The sequence below is a fragment of the Nannobrachium achirus genome (genome assembly GCF_963921795.1).
Source record: "Nannobrachium achirus genome assembly, chromosome: 1".
NCBI classification, from domain to species: Eukaryota; Metazoa; Chordata; class Actinopteri; order Myctophiformes; family Myctophidae; genus Nannobrachium; species Nannobrachium achirus.
In genome coordinates, this window is record NC_137810.1 from 14,372,246 (window position 1) to 14,392,953 (window position 20,708).

The window sequence follows — 20,708 nt, forward strand, 5'->3', positions numbered from 1 at the left end:
ACTGTAGTGGTTCTCAACCTTTTCTGGATCAGGGCCCACTTAAATCATGAAGGGGTCTGCGTCATCTGAAATGATTTTGGGCCAGGGACCCCCCTACATGATTATGAAGATTAGCACCATTTTAGTGTTAAAATGTTTACAAAATATTTCAAATATGATTTTTTCAAGATCCTAAACAGACTAATGATCTCTCTCTGGTGGCACATCACTATGACTCAGACTGAACCCTGTCACATGCTCATATATGGGCATATACTGATGACATCAGTGATCTCCCTACGTGGGCATTAAGGGACAAAGATTGACAAATATCAAATACAGACAGAGATAGGCATATCGCTCAGATCGTGGTGTGAAGTAGGTCATGAAACATTAGCACATCCTGAACTTAACTCGTACTATACATTTAATGCACTCACCAGCAACTCATTACATACACACCTTATACAAAGGACTGCAATAGAAACAAGCAGTGCGAGCTAGGCTACCGCTTTCTAAAAAAAAAAGGGGGGGGGGGGGGGATTAAACATCTAGATGGAATTTAAAAGTTGCCTTTTATTCAATAAGCTTAGATTTGCGTGCAACTGTGCAAGGTTATAGGACTTATATGTCTCAAGTCAGTCTCAATGTTCACAAAACACGTCAGATTTTGGAGACAGGCCACTTAATCCGTTTCACTACTGTAGCTCAAAAGTAAAATTCGTCAGTGTTTAAAGGAGCTATAGTCAACTTTTTCATTGTAGGGCCGACACTTTGTTTACATCCTAGTCTATAGACTAGAATGTAAACAAAGTGTCGGTCTGACAATGGCCAAAATGATTATTTTTATCATTATTTTACGCTTTTTGTGGTCATTTTTGAATAGAAACACATATATGAAGCTTATTGTTTTATAACATATTTTCGAAACATTTTTATTTTAGCATCCGTTTTTCAAGAAAAAGTTGACTATAGCTCCTTTAAGCATTGATTAACCATTGTCCAATAAGGCACACAAAATAGACAACACAAAAAGGATTTTCAATTTTTATTGACTTTTTTGGACAATTTATTTTCCAGTGTCATCCATAATCTTTCACTTCTCTGGTATTTTGCATAATCTTTCATACAAGGCTAGAACGATAAAAACCATGATAGGCTGATGCTAGATCTTGAACTAGCAGCTAGCGAGCCAACTCTACTGCACACATCTTGGGTAACTGACAATGTAACTGAATGCTGACTGGGGCACCTGATCCATGAGCTTTCAGAAAAATAAAACCTTCCACTTATCCAAAAATGCATCACCTCTGTCGGTTTTTATCATTCTAGATAATAAGGCTGATTAAAAAGGGCCATTGCTATGCAACAGAACAATCTGCATAGCAACTGGAAGACAAAGGGACTGGACACTGACCCATTACCAAGGATGAAGAACACGACATCACTAGACATTTAATTGGCACAGGGTGGTCTGCTCGTTCACTTACATGAGCCGTTTTTTTTTAAAGTAAAGCAACAAGTTTGAAACTCAAAACAACAAAAAACAAAAGTGTGGATAAAGGTTGGTTTACAGTTAGTGTGAGGTTTGATACGTTGGAGTTCCTTCTGGGTCTAGTGTTTGTAAGAAACAGTACAGTTCCACCGTGACCTCCATAGCATCTGGCAGTTTGAGTGTGTGCCATTGTGTAGTGGCTGAAACCTTCCCCCCCACCCCTCCTCTCTCTCAAACAACTTTGACCAATTCATAAGGCTGCAAGGTACATGCCACTGGTTGACCATATTCACAGAAGCACAGTTACAAGCAAATGGGAAACGGCTGGGACAATCACTAAAATGTGCTTGAAGGCTAACAGTTGACAGATTTCACTCGGCTACATGAGGAATGCAGGAAGGGGAGGGCTTACTGAAACAGCTGGCCACCACATTGGTCAAATGTCACGTCAGAACCAACCAGCCAGCAGTAACTCAATCCCTTTGCCCTAGCCTGCAAAGGCAACTACGAAGGGCAGCTCAGTAAATTGAAGAAACTTTCCGAGGTTGTCTGGCCACCTTTGCATTTGGTATAACAATTCAAACCACAATGACATGTTAGGTCTAGCAACATTTAAACTTGATGGGTCATACTGCCTGTATAGACTTAACGCCAACAACCCAGCAATATATCTTTTCCTTTTTTTTTGTTGTTGCAAAAGACAGTATTGTTGAATGCAGATAACAAAGCTCACAAGTCAATTACAGTTTCCGAAAGCACTTCAGATTTCATCATGATTCTGCCAAGGCAGACGAGAAGTAGACAGGGAAGCATGACAGTCTCAGAACTGAAGCCTTTGAGGGTCAGCGGTCAGTCCAGGTCAAGAAGGGGACAATAACAGGGAAGATTTGTCGGGTTTGAGTTGAGGCCCGTCTGAGGGAAGCCATTTAGAAGCGCTTGGGGCCCCAGGGAGAGGCTTTGGTCGCCACTGGAGCTCCAAAGCTGGGGAAGTCTTCAGAGCTGCTCATATCTGGGGCCTAAAAGAAAGGGTGGGGGAGGGGGATTATCATCTCTGCACAAAAATAAAAAAAAAGTTATGATTTCATTTTAAAGTCAAAATGTATCACCTTCTCACTGCCAGTTTGCCAGGGGGCCTCCCTCACCACAAAGCCCTTTGATGGTCCACGGGGTTCATCCGCTGCAGCACCGCCACCCCCGGAGGGTCTCATGTAAGCCATCTTTGACTCATTCTCAACGACGTCTGACATCTGAAGGCACCAACACACACATTCCAAACCAATTACAACACTGAATCAAAAGAAGCTGACAGTTCTGATGAAAGACAGGTGTCAAACATGCCCACTTACGTATTCCTCTTCCAGATTGAGGAGATGGTCGATGGCTTCATCCACAAGCTCAGGACGTCCTGTGACTGTCACAAGGTTCGGGTCTGCAGCTCCAGGTTGGGGGAACCTGAGATCAACCTGCACAAGGGACAAAACCACACTGTCATTTTAAATGCATCTGCAAGCTACTACAACACACTGGCATTCCACATTCTCCATTTCTTTGAAGCTTGATTCATAATTGGTTGCACATCAGTGTCACGCAATACCAATGCTCACATATAAGTATAACTCAGGCTTATGGATTTAGGCCACTTCTCCTCACACCAGAACCCCTCATGTACTAGTCTAGGCCCCATCCTCTTCCTACTGTGTATGCTGCCCCTTGGTCCTATCCTGTCCAAACATTTCCTTTCATTGCTATGCATACCTCAGTCAATTCTAATAACTCATTTCAACCATTACTCAACTGCTTACATGACAAAACCTAGATGGACGCCAACTTTTTGAAACGAAAATAATCAGAAATATTTCAAATGGAAATAATCAGAAATAATCATCTTCGATCAACATCTAGCCCCACCTTTCAATACCCAGGACACCCTTAATTCCAACATCCATATATCTGCTAAAAACCTTGGCATAATTCTGGATGGCACCTTCAAAATCAGCCGTGTTGTCAAGACAAGCTTTTTTCAGCTCCGCCTCCCCCCACCATATCCCCCCCCCCCCCCCCCCCCCCCCAAAACATTTAGAAATCCAAATCCACACCTTAATTTCCTCAAGACTCAATTGCATTTCCTTATACACAAGCATCGATCAGTGGTCACTCAGACGACTGCAATTGGTCCAGAATTCTGCCGCTTGCCTTCTGACTGGCACTAAAAATGAGCGGTGCTCACTCACATGGTATCAAATACGACTCTTGCACATCTCCTTGTATGGGCCGTGCTCATACACACACAGCCAGACATAGGAGCGGCCACCGCTCAAAAGAGAGAACTTATAACCCCCGTTCTGGCCTTACTTCGTTGGCTTCCAGTTAAATTTAGGATTGATTTTAACTAAGGTTCTCCTATTTGCATTTAAATCTTTAAACAGGCTGCCCCTCAGTATCTCTGAGCTCCAGGAACCCTACACCCCAGACTGAGCTCTGAGATCTGCTGACAAGCAACTGCCGGTCGACCTCAACACCAGCAAGAGCACCAAATGTGTGTTTGTGGCGGCAGCCCCAAGGCTCTGGAACAGTCTGCCCTTCTATATTAGGTCTACTCAGTCCATCAAGGTTTTTAAATCCCTGCTTAAAACTAACTTGTCTCTTTGGCTTTTAGTCTCACCTGAGCTCATTTTATGTTTGCAGGGGTTAAAGCAAAAAAATATCCCAAGACGGAAATTTATTTTTCATATGTTTTGTGCTCACTTGACACTGGCTTACATGTATATGCTTTTGCTACAGTAAATAGAGTTTGATTTAATGGATAGGTTCCTTTTTTTTCTCACCTTGAACTCGTCCATGATCTTGCGAATGCCCTTGCCACGGGCTCCAATGATGCGGGCATGGACCCTGCTGTCTAGAGTGATGTCTTCAGAGATCATCTCCTCCAGCTCATCCACAATACCCTGGATAGCATCCCGTGCAGCTGTAGCGTTTGACTCGTATCCAGTAATGGTAATCTGGTCCTGTGTGTGTTGGGGCGGGGGGGGATGGACAAGGTGAATGTTAAGAGAAATTTGATGACTCATGACAGCACCAACAGTGTTAGGCACAACATTAAACCCATGGTAATTTACTGCCACCTGTTGTGCCGACACAATTACCGTAACCACTTTCAACCTGGCTTTCGGGCATGTCATTATGGGCGAACATTAACCAATTTAGACCCTAGGCCAACTTCTTTTTGGATTTAAAAAAAAAGGTATAACAAATTATACACCACTTTAAGTGGTTGGGTATGGCTGAAACTGTGCCTTCCTGTTGAGCCTAGTCTAGTACATTATGTGCTTTTCTACAGACACTCACTGAGTGGAACACTGTACCTGGTTCTCGTCATTCTTCTCTGGAAACTGGATGTTAACATCGTGTTCAGTGCGAATGTTGGTAATAATGGCACCTTTGCGACCAATGATCTTAGGGTGATACTTGGGGTCCACAGTGATGGTCAGCTTGAAGCTCCTGAGTGCCTGTAGTTAAGAGGAAAGTATTTTGTTAGGGTGACTGACTTTTTAATTGATTAAGTATAGGAAGCAACAGTGAGTATTGAAGGAAACGGTTCCAATGAACAACCTGAACTAGAGATCATATCCGTCCGAAAAGGACAAGTTGGGAACAAACAAAAAATTCACGCCTGAATTCATAGAGAAAGAATTTACTTCCACCATTACCATCACTGAAATAATTCCTTTGCCAGATTCTTGCTTCACCTTAGAACACATTTTAGCTAGTCCAGAATTCTCCTTTATAAGCCAGGGGAGTAGTCAGTTTGACAATGGGAAGTGGGACACATTTACTACCCAGTCCTTGCTTGCCCCATGACAATAGATCATTGACCAGAGCCATTTCTGGTATTAAAAATATAGCTGCAAGCCATCCTCATTTAATGGGTTACTAAATACAAAGAAAAGTGGTATATGCTAATGAATGTTGCTAACAAGACGTATAGTCTAAAGAATGTTGCGAACATGAGGTATAGTGTGTGCCAGCGGCTACGTCATTGTAGTCCTTAGCGGCCATTTCTTGGGTCAAAACACGGGTGTTTCAATTGTTTGATTGCATAGAACTAATGCTATAGTCTAATCAGAACACCTGTGTAAGGCTGCGTTTACCCAAGAAATGGCCACTCTTAGAACTACATTTGGCACACCCTATAGGCTAAAGAATGTTGCAAGTTAGCAACTCCAGAACAAAGTCTGTTGAGGCTGACCCAGCCATTCTGTGGTAGGTTGCAGCCAGGAGGATCGCTTGTTTGAGTCAATGAACTTCCTCGATGCTGATGTGGCAATATACCAATATCATGATATGAGAATAGATATTTTGGAGATCATAATATAGTGTGTTGTCTTTTCCTGGTTGGAATCACATTTTATGGTAGAAAGGTGCAGAGGTCTCCGTCAGGTCAGGTAGTTTATCTGGGCCATTTAATGATGAAGTTATTGAACAGACATGCAAACTTTAGATGGCAATCTTAGCCAATCAGGATGTAAAAGTGGGTGTGCACAATTGCGCATGCATAAAGTGAATGGCAAATCGAGTGAAGTGAGTTAAACGTTGTTTAACGCAATCAGATAGGACTTTTCTGTTTGGATGTTCCCACATAACTTCCAGGTATGATGATGATGATGATGTCATGCTCACACGCATACCCTCTACATGACAAATTGGACAGATCCGTCTTGACTATAGACATAATGTCTACCGTCCGATTTGCATGATATTATGGACACAAATCTGTACGATTATCAAAAGATATGGTTTTGCAAAAATCTGCCTTCTGGTGGTGCTGTAAAAGTCCTATGTGAAAAATGCAGGGCAGAGGTTTTTGTTGCATGGAGCAAGTTGCAGCATTGAAGAGCACCTCATGGGAGTCAAAGTTGAACACATTTACAGCAAACGTTATCTCTGAAGTTAACTTATGAACTCATTCTATAATGTCTATAATGACTACAGCCAGCACTGACCCGATCCTCCTGCTCAGACTGCAGGTCCTTGACGCGCTCCAGGAGACCTTCCTTGGCACGGTCCAGGTGAGTGGTCAGGCCAGTGATGGCGATTATATCAGACTGCAGCTCAGGAGCAGGCACTTGAATATTAACCTGCAGGAATTACATTTGAAACCCATTTTAAATGTGAACAAACACAGCTTTTTTTTAATGATCCCTATTCTGCACACAAAAGATTCAACACAAACCTCAAATTCATCCATCATCTTGCGAATTCCGCTTCCTTTCTGTCCAATGATGTAACGGTGAAGCTCAAAAGGCACTTCAACCTCAATAGTGACAGGAACCAAAGCCTGGAGAGAAATAAGTCATTTTAAGCTGAGAAACCAAAGACTGCATGAGGAAAAGGTGGTCCTGCTATGAACACTGACCTTCAGCGCCTCCACGGCGGATTCACAGCGCTCCTTACGACCAGAAAGCACGATCACATCACACTTCTTGGGCAAGTCTGGATCCACGGGTTCCTTAACCTCTCCGTTGGGCTCTCCATTCTCCTCAATAGCCACTTCTGCAGGAGGAGGAGCTGAAAGGACAGAAGAAACACAAAATCAGGAAAAACAAAAAAAGGCTATTTGGACATTATCAAGAAAGTCTACAAAAATGTTATTTTACCGTTGGGGTCCTCGCGGTCTGGGAACTTGATTTGCACATTGTGATCTCTGGTGATCTGCTGGATCCGTGAGCCCTTAGGACCCATGATCGAACGGTGGAACCTCTGAGCAATGATGCACTCAATGGTCACTTGGGCATCCTAGGGGAAGGGGGGTAAATAAAGAATCAACTCAAATTGTCAACAGGACCTGGCTGGTCAGCTGTGAATTGGTAGGTCACAAAAAGAAGCCACTGGATGAAGCACAGTTGTGTGTACACTCACCAAATCCTCAATTATCTCCAGCATGCGCTTCTTTGCCGCCTCCACGCAGTCTTTGGCTCCCTTGAGGGTGACCTTGTCACTCTGAGACCCGGTACGAGGGAAGCTCACCATCACACCACCATATTCGTCTGCAAGGTCCCTGAGGACTTGGCCACGGCGAGCCACAAAGTAGCGGTGGTGCTTGGGGTCGACAATCATGTGATCCTCCACAACGTTATCCTGACAAAATATTCATATTTAGAAAACCACCCTATTGTGTACAACTCAAAGTAGGGCTTGTTGATACAACTATCAACTAGCCCTAACAAACCATCAAAGCATTTGTGCTCCAAACGTCTATATTAATTATGTCTATTGCTCATTTAAAAGCTCAAGGACACTTCAAAACAGGAGAGCTGGGGATCTAACCGGGAACCTTAGGCCCCATTTACAATGGCAGCCAAATCCAGCCTGAATCAGATCTGAGCTGGATTTGGCTGCCAGTGTAAATGGGGCCTTATTCTCAAGTGACCGCCCCACCCCCTGAGCCACTGCTACCCGATTAAACAATGATTACTTTGATCTTCTTTAACACAATTTATTAAACCCTCCATATTTTAGGCAACACATAAAATGCATTTTATTTTTAGTTTTGTTTTTAGTTCAAAATGCTTAGAAAACTGCACAGCGAGGCCATTGTCACTATTATTCACCATCATAAGTGGTTGAAGTGAAGCCAGCCTTGCCAGGCATACTGGTTGCCAGTGTGATGTTGTCTTAATAAAAGGGATCTATACCACACACACACACAGTCTTACCAGACTCTTGATCAGTTCCTCTAGCTCCTTCTGGGCCTCGCGCACAGCCTCTTCTGTTCCAACCACAGTGATAAGCTCCTGATCCTGGTCCTCCGCGGTAGGGAAGATGATCCTGGCACCGGTGCTGTCACGCACCTTACGGATGTTTCCGCCACCTTTCCCGATCAGGAACTTGTGGTACTCTGGCTTGGCACGCAGCTCAGCGGTGTGGCTCTTTATTTGCTGGATAATGATTCAAAACGGAATACGAGTTAACCACGTGAACCCTAGCATCCCTTTTCTGGGAATGTCATAGGCTGGTGAAATTAGCAGATCTACAAGCTTGACGAATTGCGAGGCTGCACATTAGTCATTTTCAGCAGAGATTTGATGTAGAGGGAAAAAGGTGTAAACCCCTGGAGGATCGCCGGCCTGCTAAATGGTGGCCTAAGTGTAGTATTAGTCTCATCTGATCACTAATAAGGTAGGTTGCAAAGAAGCATCAACAACACTCCAGTATTGTTATAGTCACTTTCAACATAAGAGATATTCAGTTACACAATGTTTGCTTTCGCATCATTGAATAAGTGATCCATTCATTATGATTCCAGGAAATAACCCTCAATTCACATGACCAGCTACGAAAAAGCTCCCACTAGCACTGGATCAGGCAATACATTATAAGAGCTATGAAAATGCCTGTTAATTAATGTGCCTCAGGGCCTTTTCCTCTTCTTTTAAAATGACAGCCAGGTGAATGAGATAACTAGAAGTTGAGCTCTACTTTTAAAATGACAGCCAGGTGAATGAGATAACTAGAAGTTGAGCAAAAATCTGCCGACGCACCTTCTCCTCTGCCAAGGCCAGGAGCTGCTGCTTGGCTTTCTCCACGTCCTCAACGGGTCCTCGGATGGTGACCTTGTCGATGCCCGAGCCCTCAGTGGGGAAGTGGATGTGCACGCCACCACACTCCTCCATAATGGAGCGCACAAAGCGGCCCTTTGACCCAATCAATGAGTTGTGCAGCTTGGAGGGGATGGACACCTCCATCTCTGTGATATTTGCCTGAACACAGAAGGAGAGACGGTCCTTGTGTAAGCCCACATCTGCGCTTCCAACACATCTGCCAAAGTGCAGTAGACGGACAGCACAGCCAGCAATAAAACCCTACCAGCTCCTTTTGAATGGCCAAGATGCGGATTCTGGCAGCCTCGCAGTTTGGCTTCTTGCCAGTGATGACGATCATCTCAGAGTTGCTGTTCTCAGCTGGCAGATCAATTTTTGTGTTCGTTTCCTCACGAATCTGGACAGAAAAAGAATAAGTAGTCTGCATCAAAATACCTTGGAACAAATGTGAAATCATTCATTGTGTTGAGGGGCTCCCAGTTACCTTCTTAATGTTTGCACCTCCTTTTCCAATGATGTTCTTGTGGAATTGCTTGAAGATGGGGACTGAGACAGAGAAGCTGTTCTCCACCTGACCCAAGTGTGAACATAGCAGGTTAATACACAATTGTTCATTGGCGTTGCTGTATTGTAGTATGCTACAGACTGTACAACATTTAAAAACACTGCTAGAAGGATTTTCCTTTCAGTAAAACATATCTTAAGGACATACCATCTCAGCCACTATTTTCTGCATGAACTTTGCGCATTTCTCCACCTCAGTCCTTGGTCCCCGAAGCTGAACAATGTCACTTTTTTGTGCTGGGTCAGGAAAATTGATGATGACCTTGAACAAGCAAATTTATAAAAAGGGTTAAAAACCATTCAAATGCCAAATGCCAAAAAAATATATTCTTTTGTTTTGCAACTGACCACTCTCCCCTCTCTCAGAGAATGGTTGAACTAAGGGTTCGTACTACACACACTGCAAGATATTTGCTCCGATTATGCGGTCGCTGACCAATTTTGCCGCTCGCCGTCAAAACCCCCGATCTCACTTTGCTTGCAGATGTTTTGCTCGTGTGTGAAAGCGTTTCTGAATATCTGGCAGGTTAGATATTTGGCTCCATCACCGACTGGGCTGCTATAAGCATCAGTTTCAACCAAAAATGTGCAACACAATAACACAAGAAAAGGAGGATCGACAGGTTGACCTCTGGCAGAGACGTTATTTTCAGTTTATCGTTCCAACTTTATTCGCCGAGTTTCACACAAACATCCAGCAGCGCACTGAGTGAGTGCACACACCAAAACAACCCGCTCAACAACCAATCCCTGAGCGTCATGCTGCTAATGTCCATTCTCCCAACATCACTCCCTCCCACTAGCCAAAAACACCAAAAGGGGTCGCTCTTGTCTTGTCTACAACTCAGCTATGAGTCCCGTGAAATGTTGTGCAATGTGTGATCCCTTCTTGGGGATCATCGTGTTGTGAAAACCACAATGATATTATGACAGACTATTTCAAGAAAGACACTAGTGTAGTGTGAAATACTTTAACGAACTGATGACTCCCAAACCACTTTAATGTCTCGCAGTGTGTGTTCCTGCCTTAAAGCAACTCACCTCTGGGAATTTGTCTCGGACTTCCTTTATATTCTCTCCTTTTTGCCCGATGATGGCTCTGTGAAAACGCTGTTCAATGATCAGGTCCTTTGTACGCTCATTCTCCTGCAAGAGGAAATCAAGTTGGGTGAAAAAGACATCATGTCATCAAAATCTAATTGGTGACATGTTAGATTAGATGTCTTTATTATCCAGAAGGTTTTTTTTTTGCACAGGTCAATGCATACATTCAAGACAATACATAAATATACAAATACACATAATACTTCAATTTATAATAATTAAATGTTAACATTCAAGTGCAGAGAGTTGAGACCCACCATGCGTGACGCGAGCTCAAGCAGCTCCTTCTTGGCTTCCTGAACACCCTCGGGGTCCCCCTCAATGCGGATCAGGTTACTCTTCTCATGGTCAGGGGGAATGCGGACAGTCACCTTGTGCAGCTCTTTGATGCGGTTGACTTAAATATTGAGAGAATTTTCAGTTAGACCCCCCAAAACAAGGATAGCGATTAGATGGTTAGAACAGAACTTACAGTGAGTCTCAAGCTACTTACTGTTAACACCGGCTTTCCCAATCAGGTGTCTGTGGAATTTGGGATCCACATTGATCTCTGTATAGTCCATTCGGCTTATCTGATGGGAGAAGACAAGACAGAAGTTTGATATTAAACTTTACGGCTTAACTCTGTAAGACGCAAGACAAATGGTTACGTTTGTTTGACCCGGGATAATCTTTTTTCACATATGACATCTTTTGAAATATCTAACTTTTATAATCGAAGTGAAGGCAGTTTGGGCTGAGACCTTGACCAAATATGATTATACATCATAGATATCTGATATCCACATGGGAGTCACAATGCCATTAGACCCAGTCTTGTTTTTCTTTTTTTACAGTCTCATTGGAGCAGTTGTTCAAACCCAATGTCATTTGATTTCAGGCTAGATTTATTCACATTAAACACACTTGAAATATGAATCTACACTGTAGGTGAAAATATTTCACACATTTGACTTCAATTACTGGTTTTCAGAACCAGAATAACAGTATGATAGGACTCATATGACTCAACTTGCTGAATTGGAACTTGAGCTATGAAACTCAAAACCTTTTGACTAGAACTGTCAAAATAGGCAGGGATGCATTGAAAATTGGTGATGCTTGTACGCATGCCATTAACCTCACCAGATCTGTAACGATAGCTTCAATCTGTGTATGGACCATCTGCAGGTCTTTGGTGGGACCCTCCAGGGTGATCTTATCTTCTCCCTCAGTGAACTCAATGTGCACCTGAATACAAGAGGAGAGGTGTATAAAAACAAAACAGCCAAATAAAATGCCCTACATTTTGAAAAAGAACTCCTCCACAAACCTTGGGCATTTGCTGGGTGATCTTGGCCAGATTCTGCCCCTTCTTGCCAATAATGAAACGGTGAAGCCAGGAAGGAGCTGAGACTGAGGACACAGTATAGCTGTTGGCCTGCAAACAATAATGAGAATCTCATGTTATTTGGCGTCATGCTTTCCCTGAGGATGCTACAGTGTCAATTATACCCGGCTGAGCACCAAAAATAGCTGATCTAATACCATCCACGACTATACTACAAGTATAGAGAAGGCTTAATGCTGTTACTCAGGTCTTCTCGCTCTAAAAACATACCTTGGCATAAACTTCGGTGAGTGCCTGGCCCAGCCGGTCTGGCTCCCCACGAAGGATGACAGTTTCTGAGCTGCTGTCAGAAGGTGGGATCTCGACCGAGACGCCAGTTTTCTCCAGGATCTCCTGCAGTGTGTTTCCCTTCGGGCCGATGACGTACTTGTGCTGTGACTTCTTCACCTCCACTGCGATGGTGGTGCTATTCTTCTTCTAACAAGAAATGACACATGTCATATACATTTAGATCCCGCCTACTGCATCCGATCATTTCCACTCACAAACACATGAACACAAACGAGGGACACTGCCACTTATAGTAGGATTCAAATAACGGTTTATTCATCTTTAAGTTATGGATTGCAGCGTTTACATTTTAATGCAATCAAAAATAACTCCATCACAATTTAGTACCTTATAAACATAAGTAGCTTGCTATTAGGGCTGTCACAATTATTACATAATCGTCTAATCGTGATTATTTGACATAGTCGTGATTATTTTTCATAGTCTTCATAATCATTTCCATGACAACGCGTCGCATAATCGTCTAATCGTGATTATTTGACATAGTCGTGATTATTTTTCAGTCTTCATAATCATTTCCATGGTTGTGAGCGTGAGCTTGTAGATCGGCTATTTCCACTATCAATGTTCTTTTTTAAGTGTAAAGTTGTCAAATATGTCAGTCATTTCTTTGTATATTTAGGTTGTGTGTCATATCTACCATGTGCAACTTCAAAGCCTAAAAGCCAAACAGAAATGTAATTGTCCACGACAAAAACACAATTAAATCGTTAGTCGCAATTATTTGAGTGAAAATTAATTGTCATGTAAAATGTCCTAATCGTGACAGCCCTACTTGCTAGAGTGGATTACCTTCTCTTCATAGATCTTCTTGATCATAGCCACAGCAAGGGCCACCTGCTCTTTCTCCCCAGTGATGACAATCTCCGTCTTGTTGACGCTGGGCGGGGGGACGTTGATGCGTGCGCCAGTCTCCTGCATCATCTCTCCCACCAGCTTGTTGTATGCACCAGTGAGGAAGGGGTGGTACACCTTGTCGATGTTCACCCTCTCCACAGCACGTTTGTCCTGAGGGAGGAAGAAAAAAATAATTATAAAAGATTGATCGGATTTGGAATAAGCTATTGTACAAAAGGCTATAAAAATACATAAACTAGCTCAAAACACATTGTGAGTTATGCTGTTTATTAATGTGTTATCAATATCTCAATGAGACATTAAAATACTCTGGTGTGAGTTCCACAGACACACAGTTTTGAACTGACAAGAAGTTAAGGTTTTTACTGCCTCCGGTTATGTGCAGTTAAAAATATAGTTCTGGTCTTAATAATAGCAAGCCATCTTGTCATCAACCACAGGAAAAAGCTTACAGCCATTTGGGCTTCTGGGTTACCTGCTCAGCAGAGATCAACAGAACCTCGTGCTTGGCCTTCTCCAGGCCCTCCTTGGTGCCAGAGATTTTGATGTGGTTGCTGGGGTCGTCAGGTCGTGGGATCTGGATTTTAGTGGCAGTCTTTAGCTCAAGCTCCTGAAGCTTCTCCCCGTTCTTGCCGATGATAAAACGATGATGTTCCTTGGGGATGGCAACAGTAGCCGAAGCCTGTTGAGGACAAATGCATTTGGCATGACCATCCCAACACCTAAAATGAGTCAACAAACATTACATGGTCCAATTATAAATTGCATATGGTTTGTTGATGAGCTCCTAACCTGAGTCTGCAATCGGGACACAATCTCCTTGCGGGCCTTCATCACGGCATCCAGCTTTCCAGACACCATGATGGAGAGGCCCTGATCTTTAGCCATGGACAGTTCCAGGTGGGCACCGGTCTTGTGCATGATGTCCACACAGACCTTTGCTTGGTCTCCCTCCCCAAACTGGTTGATGTCCTTGTACTTGCGCTCTTCCAGTGGCACATGGAAAACCTAGTTCAGGTTGTTTAAAAAGAATTCAAAAATAAAACGACATATGGTAAGCAGCTATCCAATCTAAAAAATAAATCATAATCATTAACTAAATGTTCTGTCCTGAATGCAATTCAAATTGATCACAGCACGAAACATGCAGTAAGATAATGAATGACTGCACTGAGTTTTACCCTCAAGTGACAAAAGTTTAGATAAACATGCCGAAACAAGGCAACTCCTTGTAAGACCTGTAGGACAAGTCAATTCCAGAATGTTGGACTGTAAGGAACAATACGTTCAGAGGTACTGTACAGCTCATGTTTCATGTCACAGATTACTGCACGATAGACATAAAATGTAGGCACTTCTTCCACAGGAGAAGTTTTAAAAATGTCTCCATTGTCAAAATATGGTGCTTTTGTTCCAAAACAAACAGAGAGGAGCTTGTGTGTCGCTTTAAAAAAAGGTTTCATATTTTTCGAGAAGTCTATTCCACAAATATCTACAGCATGTTCATGATTTGATTATGCAATTGTACATCCATTCAGATTAAGACTTTATTTCAGGTTTTTAACTGCATGAGCCTTGGCATTCCTTTTCTGGGCATGTCATAATAGGCAAACATTCGTGAACAAACAAACATTGGTCAACATTGAGCAAAAATAGCTGATCTACAAGCTCAATGTTTTTCTGATTTAACACAAGTGTTTCATTCTGGGATGCATGGTCTCCACACACAGCGCACCGCAGAGCAGGGTCCAACTTGCGCCCACAATGACAGCTCAAGCAACCTGCTTCGTCCAGAGCCTGACGTTCACTTTATCCAGTGGGATTCATGCAATTATTCCAGCTCTTTCAGTCAGATTGATGGTGAAAATATACGGTACCTGGGTGATAACGGATGACTTGAGAGGACGGATCTTTGAGTTCCCCCAGGCACCAGTTGATTCCTGGGTCCCCTCAGGGGAGGCAGCCTTCTCAGGCAGAGGTGGGAAGGCATCCTTGTAGGTAGGAAGGCTTTCCTCTTCCGGAGCACCACTGGTTCCTGCTGCAGGAGCTGAACACAAAGATAAAGAAGACAAAGATAGGTTCACTTGAGGCTAGGCAGTCACAGTCAAATGTGGTCCTGAGCTATAGTTCTCAACCCATGAGCAAATACTCACCACCATCCTGCTCCGTCAAGAGTCCACCGCGGTGCTCATTAAAGCTTTCCTGCGTAAGTACGGCGATTGAGCTCATGGTTGAAATCCCACTTTAACACGGAGTCCGAGTGTGCCACTGGAAATTAAGGTTAACATGTTAAAATAATACATTTACCCAAAACGGTCAAATGGCATTTACCTGTGCAAACTTGTTTGTGAATGTTTATAAAACTCAACAGGGGCATGAAAAGAAGCTGACCTCCAGTAGCCGCATGCGTGAGCTGCTGGAGGTCAGTTTGACCATCACAGACCAAACTGCTCGAGGGGGCAAAGGACACGTGACCATCGGTTGCATGTCCTTTAAAAGGGTGTGAAATAGGCACGTTTTAACATAAGTACACAAGCTTATCAATAGGTGGACTTTGAAATTGGGACCATTATCTAATCTTTCTTTATCAAAAGAAGCCATGCTCTGTTCCAATCATTCACCATGTCAGCACTGTGAGAGAATGTGGTCTGATTGACAGTCATTAGGTCCCTTACTGTCTTAGTGTCAATGGGAGAAGAAGAAACTGATTAGCCCTCTATACAGTCCATGTCCAGGGATATTCTAAGCCTTGCTGCTAAGGTGAGCAGGCTGCAAGGTTAAGAGGATTTCCCCACTGACCCCTCAGTATATCCACATAGGATGGGATTAAAGTTAGCAGGCCATCAACGTTTAACAGAACTGCATTCCTATGATTTTCTCAGTGATAATAACTATCCAACGCTAGAAACCAGAGAACCGTAATTCTAGTCACCCAAGTAGTCAAAACCTAAACCCAACTGCTTTGTACAGGTTTTTAGGTCTTGTCGCCGGTCCTTTATCTCTAGGTGTCTTTATTTCACAGAAGCAGGCAAGAACCAGAAATGGTGCCCATAGACATACAGTACTATCAAATGGACTCTGTACACAAAGTTTCTGGTTCATCCCTTCTCAATGGACAAGATCTAGGATTTCCCCTCCAGGGTATATTATCAAAAGTCTTTGCTCTCAGCCTTAGTATGAGACAACTTAATACAGACTGTAAAAGAATGTCAACTTTTTTAAAAGCATGCTTGCATTTTAAAAGCACGAAAAAGACAACTCCCATTATGCTTGGAGAATTCCCCCCTCATTGCCAAGTTAAGGAAAGGCAGTGCTACTGTAGGTTCAACCAGTTTAGCTCACACTTGCAGAAGACCCTTTTAGTGGCCTCTTCCTCACCAATGCCTCCCAGAAGTTAAGACGTCACTGTATATTACAGTTCAGTGTAGTGCACACAGATCCTGTTGCGGATGCATGTGTGCTATAATAATCGTCCAGATCAAATGGTATGGACAAACATTTGGAATCAAGCCAAGGCATCTATACAATAATAATATACCCAACAGGAATATTGTCTGGTGCTAGAACCTTTGATCTAGGTGTTTGGTAGGGCTTCCAGAGGTCAGAATGATCTTACCAGCTAAATGGTCAGTTACCAGATAATCCGTCCTGTAAAGCTGCCTGTTCTGTCAGCCTGCCAGCTTTTGCCTAAAGACAGCAAAACAAAAAGATGCAACATTTGATAAAAAGACAAGTGCAATTCACAATTGTATTGCAGCAAATATTTGCAGGTGCTTTTACAATACTAAAAGCATGCACCATGATTTATTTAGACTACATGTTTGTTAAAGCTCTAAACAAAATCAGGTGGAAAAAATATAACCGCTTCTCATTTTGGTATTTGACTAAATGTTAGTACAGACAACACAGATGCCTCATCTCTTGCAGTTTTCTACAAACTAAAGTAGTTGTTATTGACAGACTTTACAGCGCCATAATGTCGAGTCATCTTGTGTGTACTGTGTGTGTATACAAATGCCACAACTACAAGCAGTTTGAGGAGTAGCAAATCAAATTCTGAATGACAGAACCCCTTATTTGAGCTATGATGATGCAAACTGCAAATTACAATGACCAGTCTAGTTACTTGGCCATAAAGTAGTGGTTCTCAAAAGTGGGGGTCAGGGACCCCTTGAGGGGACTCCAAAGTGTTAAACTCACCCTGTAAATCTGACAGTATACAAATGAACCTTAACGGGTGCCTTTGGTTCCATTTGTACACTGTCAGAGTATAATGTGGGTCCTTGAAATGTTTAATTTTGAGAACCACTGCAATAAAGGGTGCATAATGCTATTGAGGGGTGAATCGTTGCATTAGCAGTCACGACTTGACACACACCCAGCTTCACAAAGCTGCTCAACATTTTTGACAGCTACACAAACATTGAATTGGTAGTAGCTGGTCCCTTCAGTTGATTAAGGGGCTGCTCTGCTCGTCTGCTCAGCTCATAATCTCATATCGAGATGGCAAGATGAGGGGGATCGGAAAAGTGTATTAATCTCTAGACGCCAGCCCTCAGGTACAATGCAGTCTGCATTGATGTAGCCCAAATCCCGGATTAAGGTTTTGACTAAGCCGCTAGCTAGCTAATGTTAGCTACTAATTATACGCTACGTGGTTAGCTGACGTTGGCAGAAACACATAAAAGGGACAAATACATGAAAACGGCACAACGTAGCACCGTTACAAATGGGCAGTAAACTGCAGCCAGTGTCAAATCAAGTGTCTCTCCGCCATAAATAATGTACGGGCTTTTCATAGTGGAACGCAGCAGCTCAACAGATCATGCTAGTTAGCCAACTTGCTAAAAACTTTGCCCGTGCGTTTGAGTGCTTTATGTGACACGTAGCCGTGTAGGTGGCTACAAGCTAACGCTAGTTAGCCTGGGGAAAACTGTCACCAACACAAGAGACTTGAAGCCGTTACCAACACGTCATAATAACCACCCACGGGCAGGTCAGTGTAATAAACACAGTATAACGGTATAAACGCATGCAAAGCAGCGCCGCTGTGCTCGCCGTCTGGGCGGAATGCGTGTTCAACCCACCAACACAAAAGTGTTGTGATCATAACTGTAGCGTTAGCAAGCTAACGTTAGCCGGCGTTAACAGTTAATTTGTAGTTCTTTTCGGGGTTGACAAAAAATGACGTCTTTTCGAGGCGATAAGTGTCCATGAGACTCGTCGCGGCGACACAAGAAAACACGTCATTTTATGCCGAGCGAGGGGGGGAAAAGATGTGTTTTCGTGTGTCGCGCGACAAACTCTAAACGATCCTTTAAGTCCACGTAGGCATAAGATATGGAGCACAGCTGACACGGAGTCACACACACACACAGGGCCACAATGTGGCTACGACTGCAGCTACATTCTACAGACAAAAGTGGCACTTTGTACACTTTCACGCACAAGCCGACACCGCACCCCACGCGCGCCGCGGTACCTAAAATCGTGGAAAAAAGAATGTGAATAGTGTCAAAGACTCTGACAACTTACTTATTTGTACGTTCTCGTCTGCCCTAGAGGTGCAGAAGCTGTGATGAAATCCCACTGGCGAGAAGGTGGGATCGCAGCCTGAGCCATATATACGAGAGGCGTCCGCCAATCATGGCCCCGAACGTCACGTTCAAGAGAGTCCGGTTACAGTGAATTCACAGGTTTTACCCATGGAGTGAAAAACTTCTTGCATAACTTCTTGTGGGATCCATTCTGTCACACGTTCTGGGATCCATTCTGTCACACACACATCGCCTCCCTGACACATTATGCAAGCTATGTGATTTCACGGACACCGTCTGTTACCTGCCTGCCTGCCTGTCTGCCTGTCTGTCTGTCTGTCTCATCATGTCAACATGACCACCACACATTTTCTCAGAGGCCATTTTGAGGAAAAGCCAGAGTTTTGCTGATATTTTTTAACCACATCAACCACGGTGTCCCTCCCTAAAGTCCCTATTGTGGCTTAAAGAATAAAGAAAACAGCAGGTCTACAAGATCGTGTTTCTGGCAGTTTTCACTGGCAGCATTTGGATCTTGTTGTTAATCTGATATAATCAGTCCAGAGCCTACACTGTGGCTGTGCTTAATTTAATATAATCATGCTATTATCACACCCAGGCTACTAAAAAGCAACCTATAGGCCTATTTGTGACAAGCAAATGTAAACAAACCAACATTACCTTCCACAGAAATGACCAGTGGAAAACACAAGACATAACACATGAATTGCCTGAACACATTCCCCATGGCAAATAACAACACAACAATAAACAAACAATAACATGGAAACGTCCCCAATGCATGCTATGGCCCCCACCAGAGGGGTTCTACTGTCCCAGTAACCCACTCACCCAACAAAGTCCTGGGATGCTGAAGTGGACCCACCCCTTCCCCAGGGCCCAGGCTAGATTCTCTGCCCCAGGCCAGCTGTTTGTCCATGAGCAACACATAACCCCCCTCAAGCGCTCATCAGAACTGTAGAATTTGAGAAGCTATCAGCTGGGTGAAGCTGAAAGCTACATTTTCCCCGCAGTTATTAAACACTTCAAGTGTCTTGCTCAGTCAAGGCCATTCCCCCTCCCATATGGGGTACCTATGGGAGGGGGAATGGCCATGGCTGGATACTGAGGGCCATTAAGGCTTGGTAGTTGTTAGTGATGTGCCACATGTTCCACTTCTCTGCATCAGTAGAGTGGCTACTCTGCCTCGTTGGCTTCTCTCGTGAGTTGTGTGACTGAGCTGTCTCATCACTGATCATTTAATCTTCCACCCATTTGCTTGTCTTACTCTGTCCATTCTGATTCTTGTAGTAGGGCATTGCAGAGTGTCTGTGGGCCAGACAGACAACCCTGCTCTCAAAAAGAGTGTGTTCTGGAACCTGGGAAGCTGAAAGCATGGACTGGTGTATAGCTGTGCACATGCAGGTGTGTGTGGTTCACTGTCTGGTGAATGGTGCAGGGAGCAGAGCCTTGAAGGTCCGTGGGTGGGCCTGGGGTGGTCTGACTCTGCATTTTGTACACGACTGTAGCAGCAGCAACGTCTCTGTTGTTGATTAATCTGAAATACAAACACATGGTCTCTGTGCTCCGTTATTGTATTACTGTAAATCTCAATGTCTTCTAAAAGCAGGCTATTTTCTCAGTGCGTGCGTGCGTGTGCTGTGCATGAGAGAGAGTTAATTTCATGTGTCACAATAGACAGTTTTTGTGGAAAGAAGACTGCCAAGGTAGGCGCATTGATTCACATTTCCCTGGACATGTTTTCCACATAAATTGTGGGGGGTTGGGAGGGTGAGTCAGGAGCTGGTTTGTTATAAGATCTGAGTTTTGAACCACACCATGCACACCACGCACATGGTGAAAAGGAAAAAGGACAATATTTGTACAGCCTC

At 43.5% G+C, this 20,708-nt stretch overlaps 1 protein-coding gene across 3 annotated transcripts; it reads right to left on the minus strand.

Annotated features, from left to right (window-relative positions):
• Positions 1-1,014: 1,014 nt before the first annotated feature.
• hdlbpa (high density lipoprotein binding protein a) lies at positions 1,015-18,901 on the minus strand. Of its 3 annotated transcripts, XM_080732508.1 has the most exons (29): positions 18,815-18,878; positions 16,896-16,966; positions 15,671-15,769; positions 15,433-15,547; positions 15,157-15,326; positions 14,072-14,287; positions 13,755-13,961; positions 13,214-13,429; positions 12,341-12,547; positions 12,053-12,160; positions 11,866-11,970; positions 11,234-11,312; positions 10,998-11,137; positions 10,678-10,782; positions 9,785-9,898; positions 9,557-9,643; positions 9,338-9,469; positions 9,013-9,231; positions 8,188-8,409; positions 7,391-7,609; positions 7,129-7,267; positions 6,888-7,039; positions 6,705-6,809; positions 6,475-6,609; positions 4,837-4,980; positions 4,300-4,479; positions 2,821-2,937; positions 2,581-2,721; positions 1,015-2,490 (listed from the first exon to the last, which is right to left on the minus strand). In XM_080732508.1, the coding sequence occupies exons 4-29, from the start codon at positions 15,506-15,508 to the stop codon at positions 2,401-2,403; spliced, it is 3,825 nt and encodes a 1,274-aa protein (XP_080588634.1). In that variant the 5' UTR covers positions 15,509-15,547; positions 15,671-15,769; positions 16,896-16,966; positions 18,815-18,878; the 3' UTR covers positions 1,015-2,400. The 3 variants fall into 3 exon arrangements, with proteins under 3 accessions (XP_080588634.1, XP_080588635.1, XP_080588633.1); XM_080732509.1 differs by lacking the exon at positions 15,671-15,769 and having other exon boundaries at positions 12,341-12,544; positions 18,815-18,901; XM_080732507.1 differs by lacking the exon at positions 15,671-15,769 and having other exon boundaries at positions 18,815-18,901.
• Positions 18,902-20,708: the final 1,807 nt, after the last annotated feature.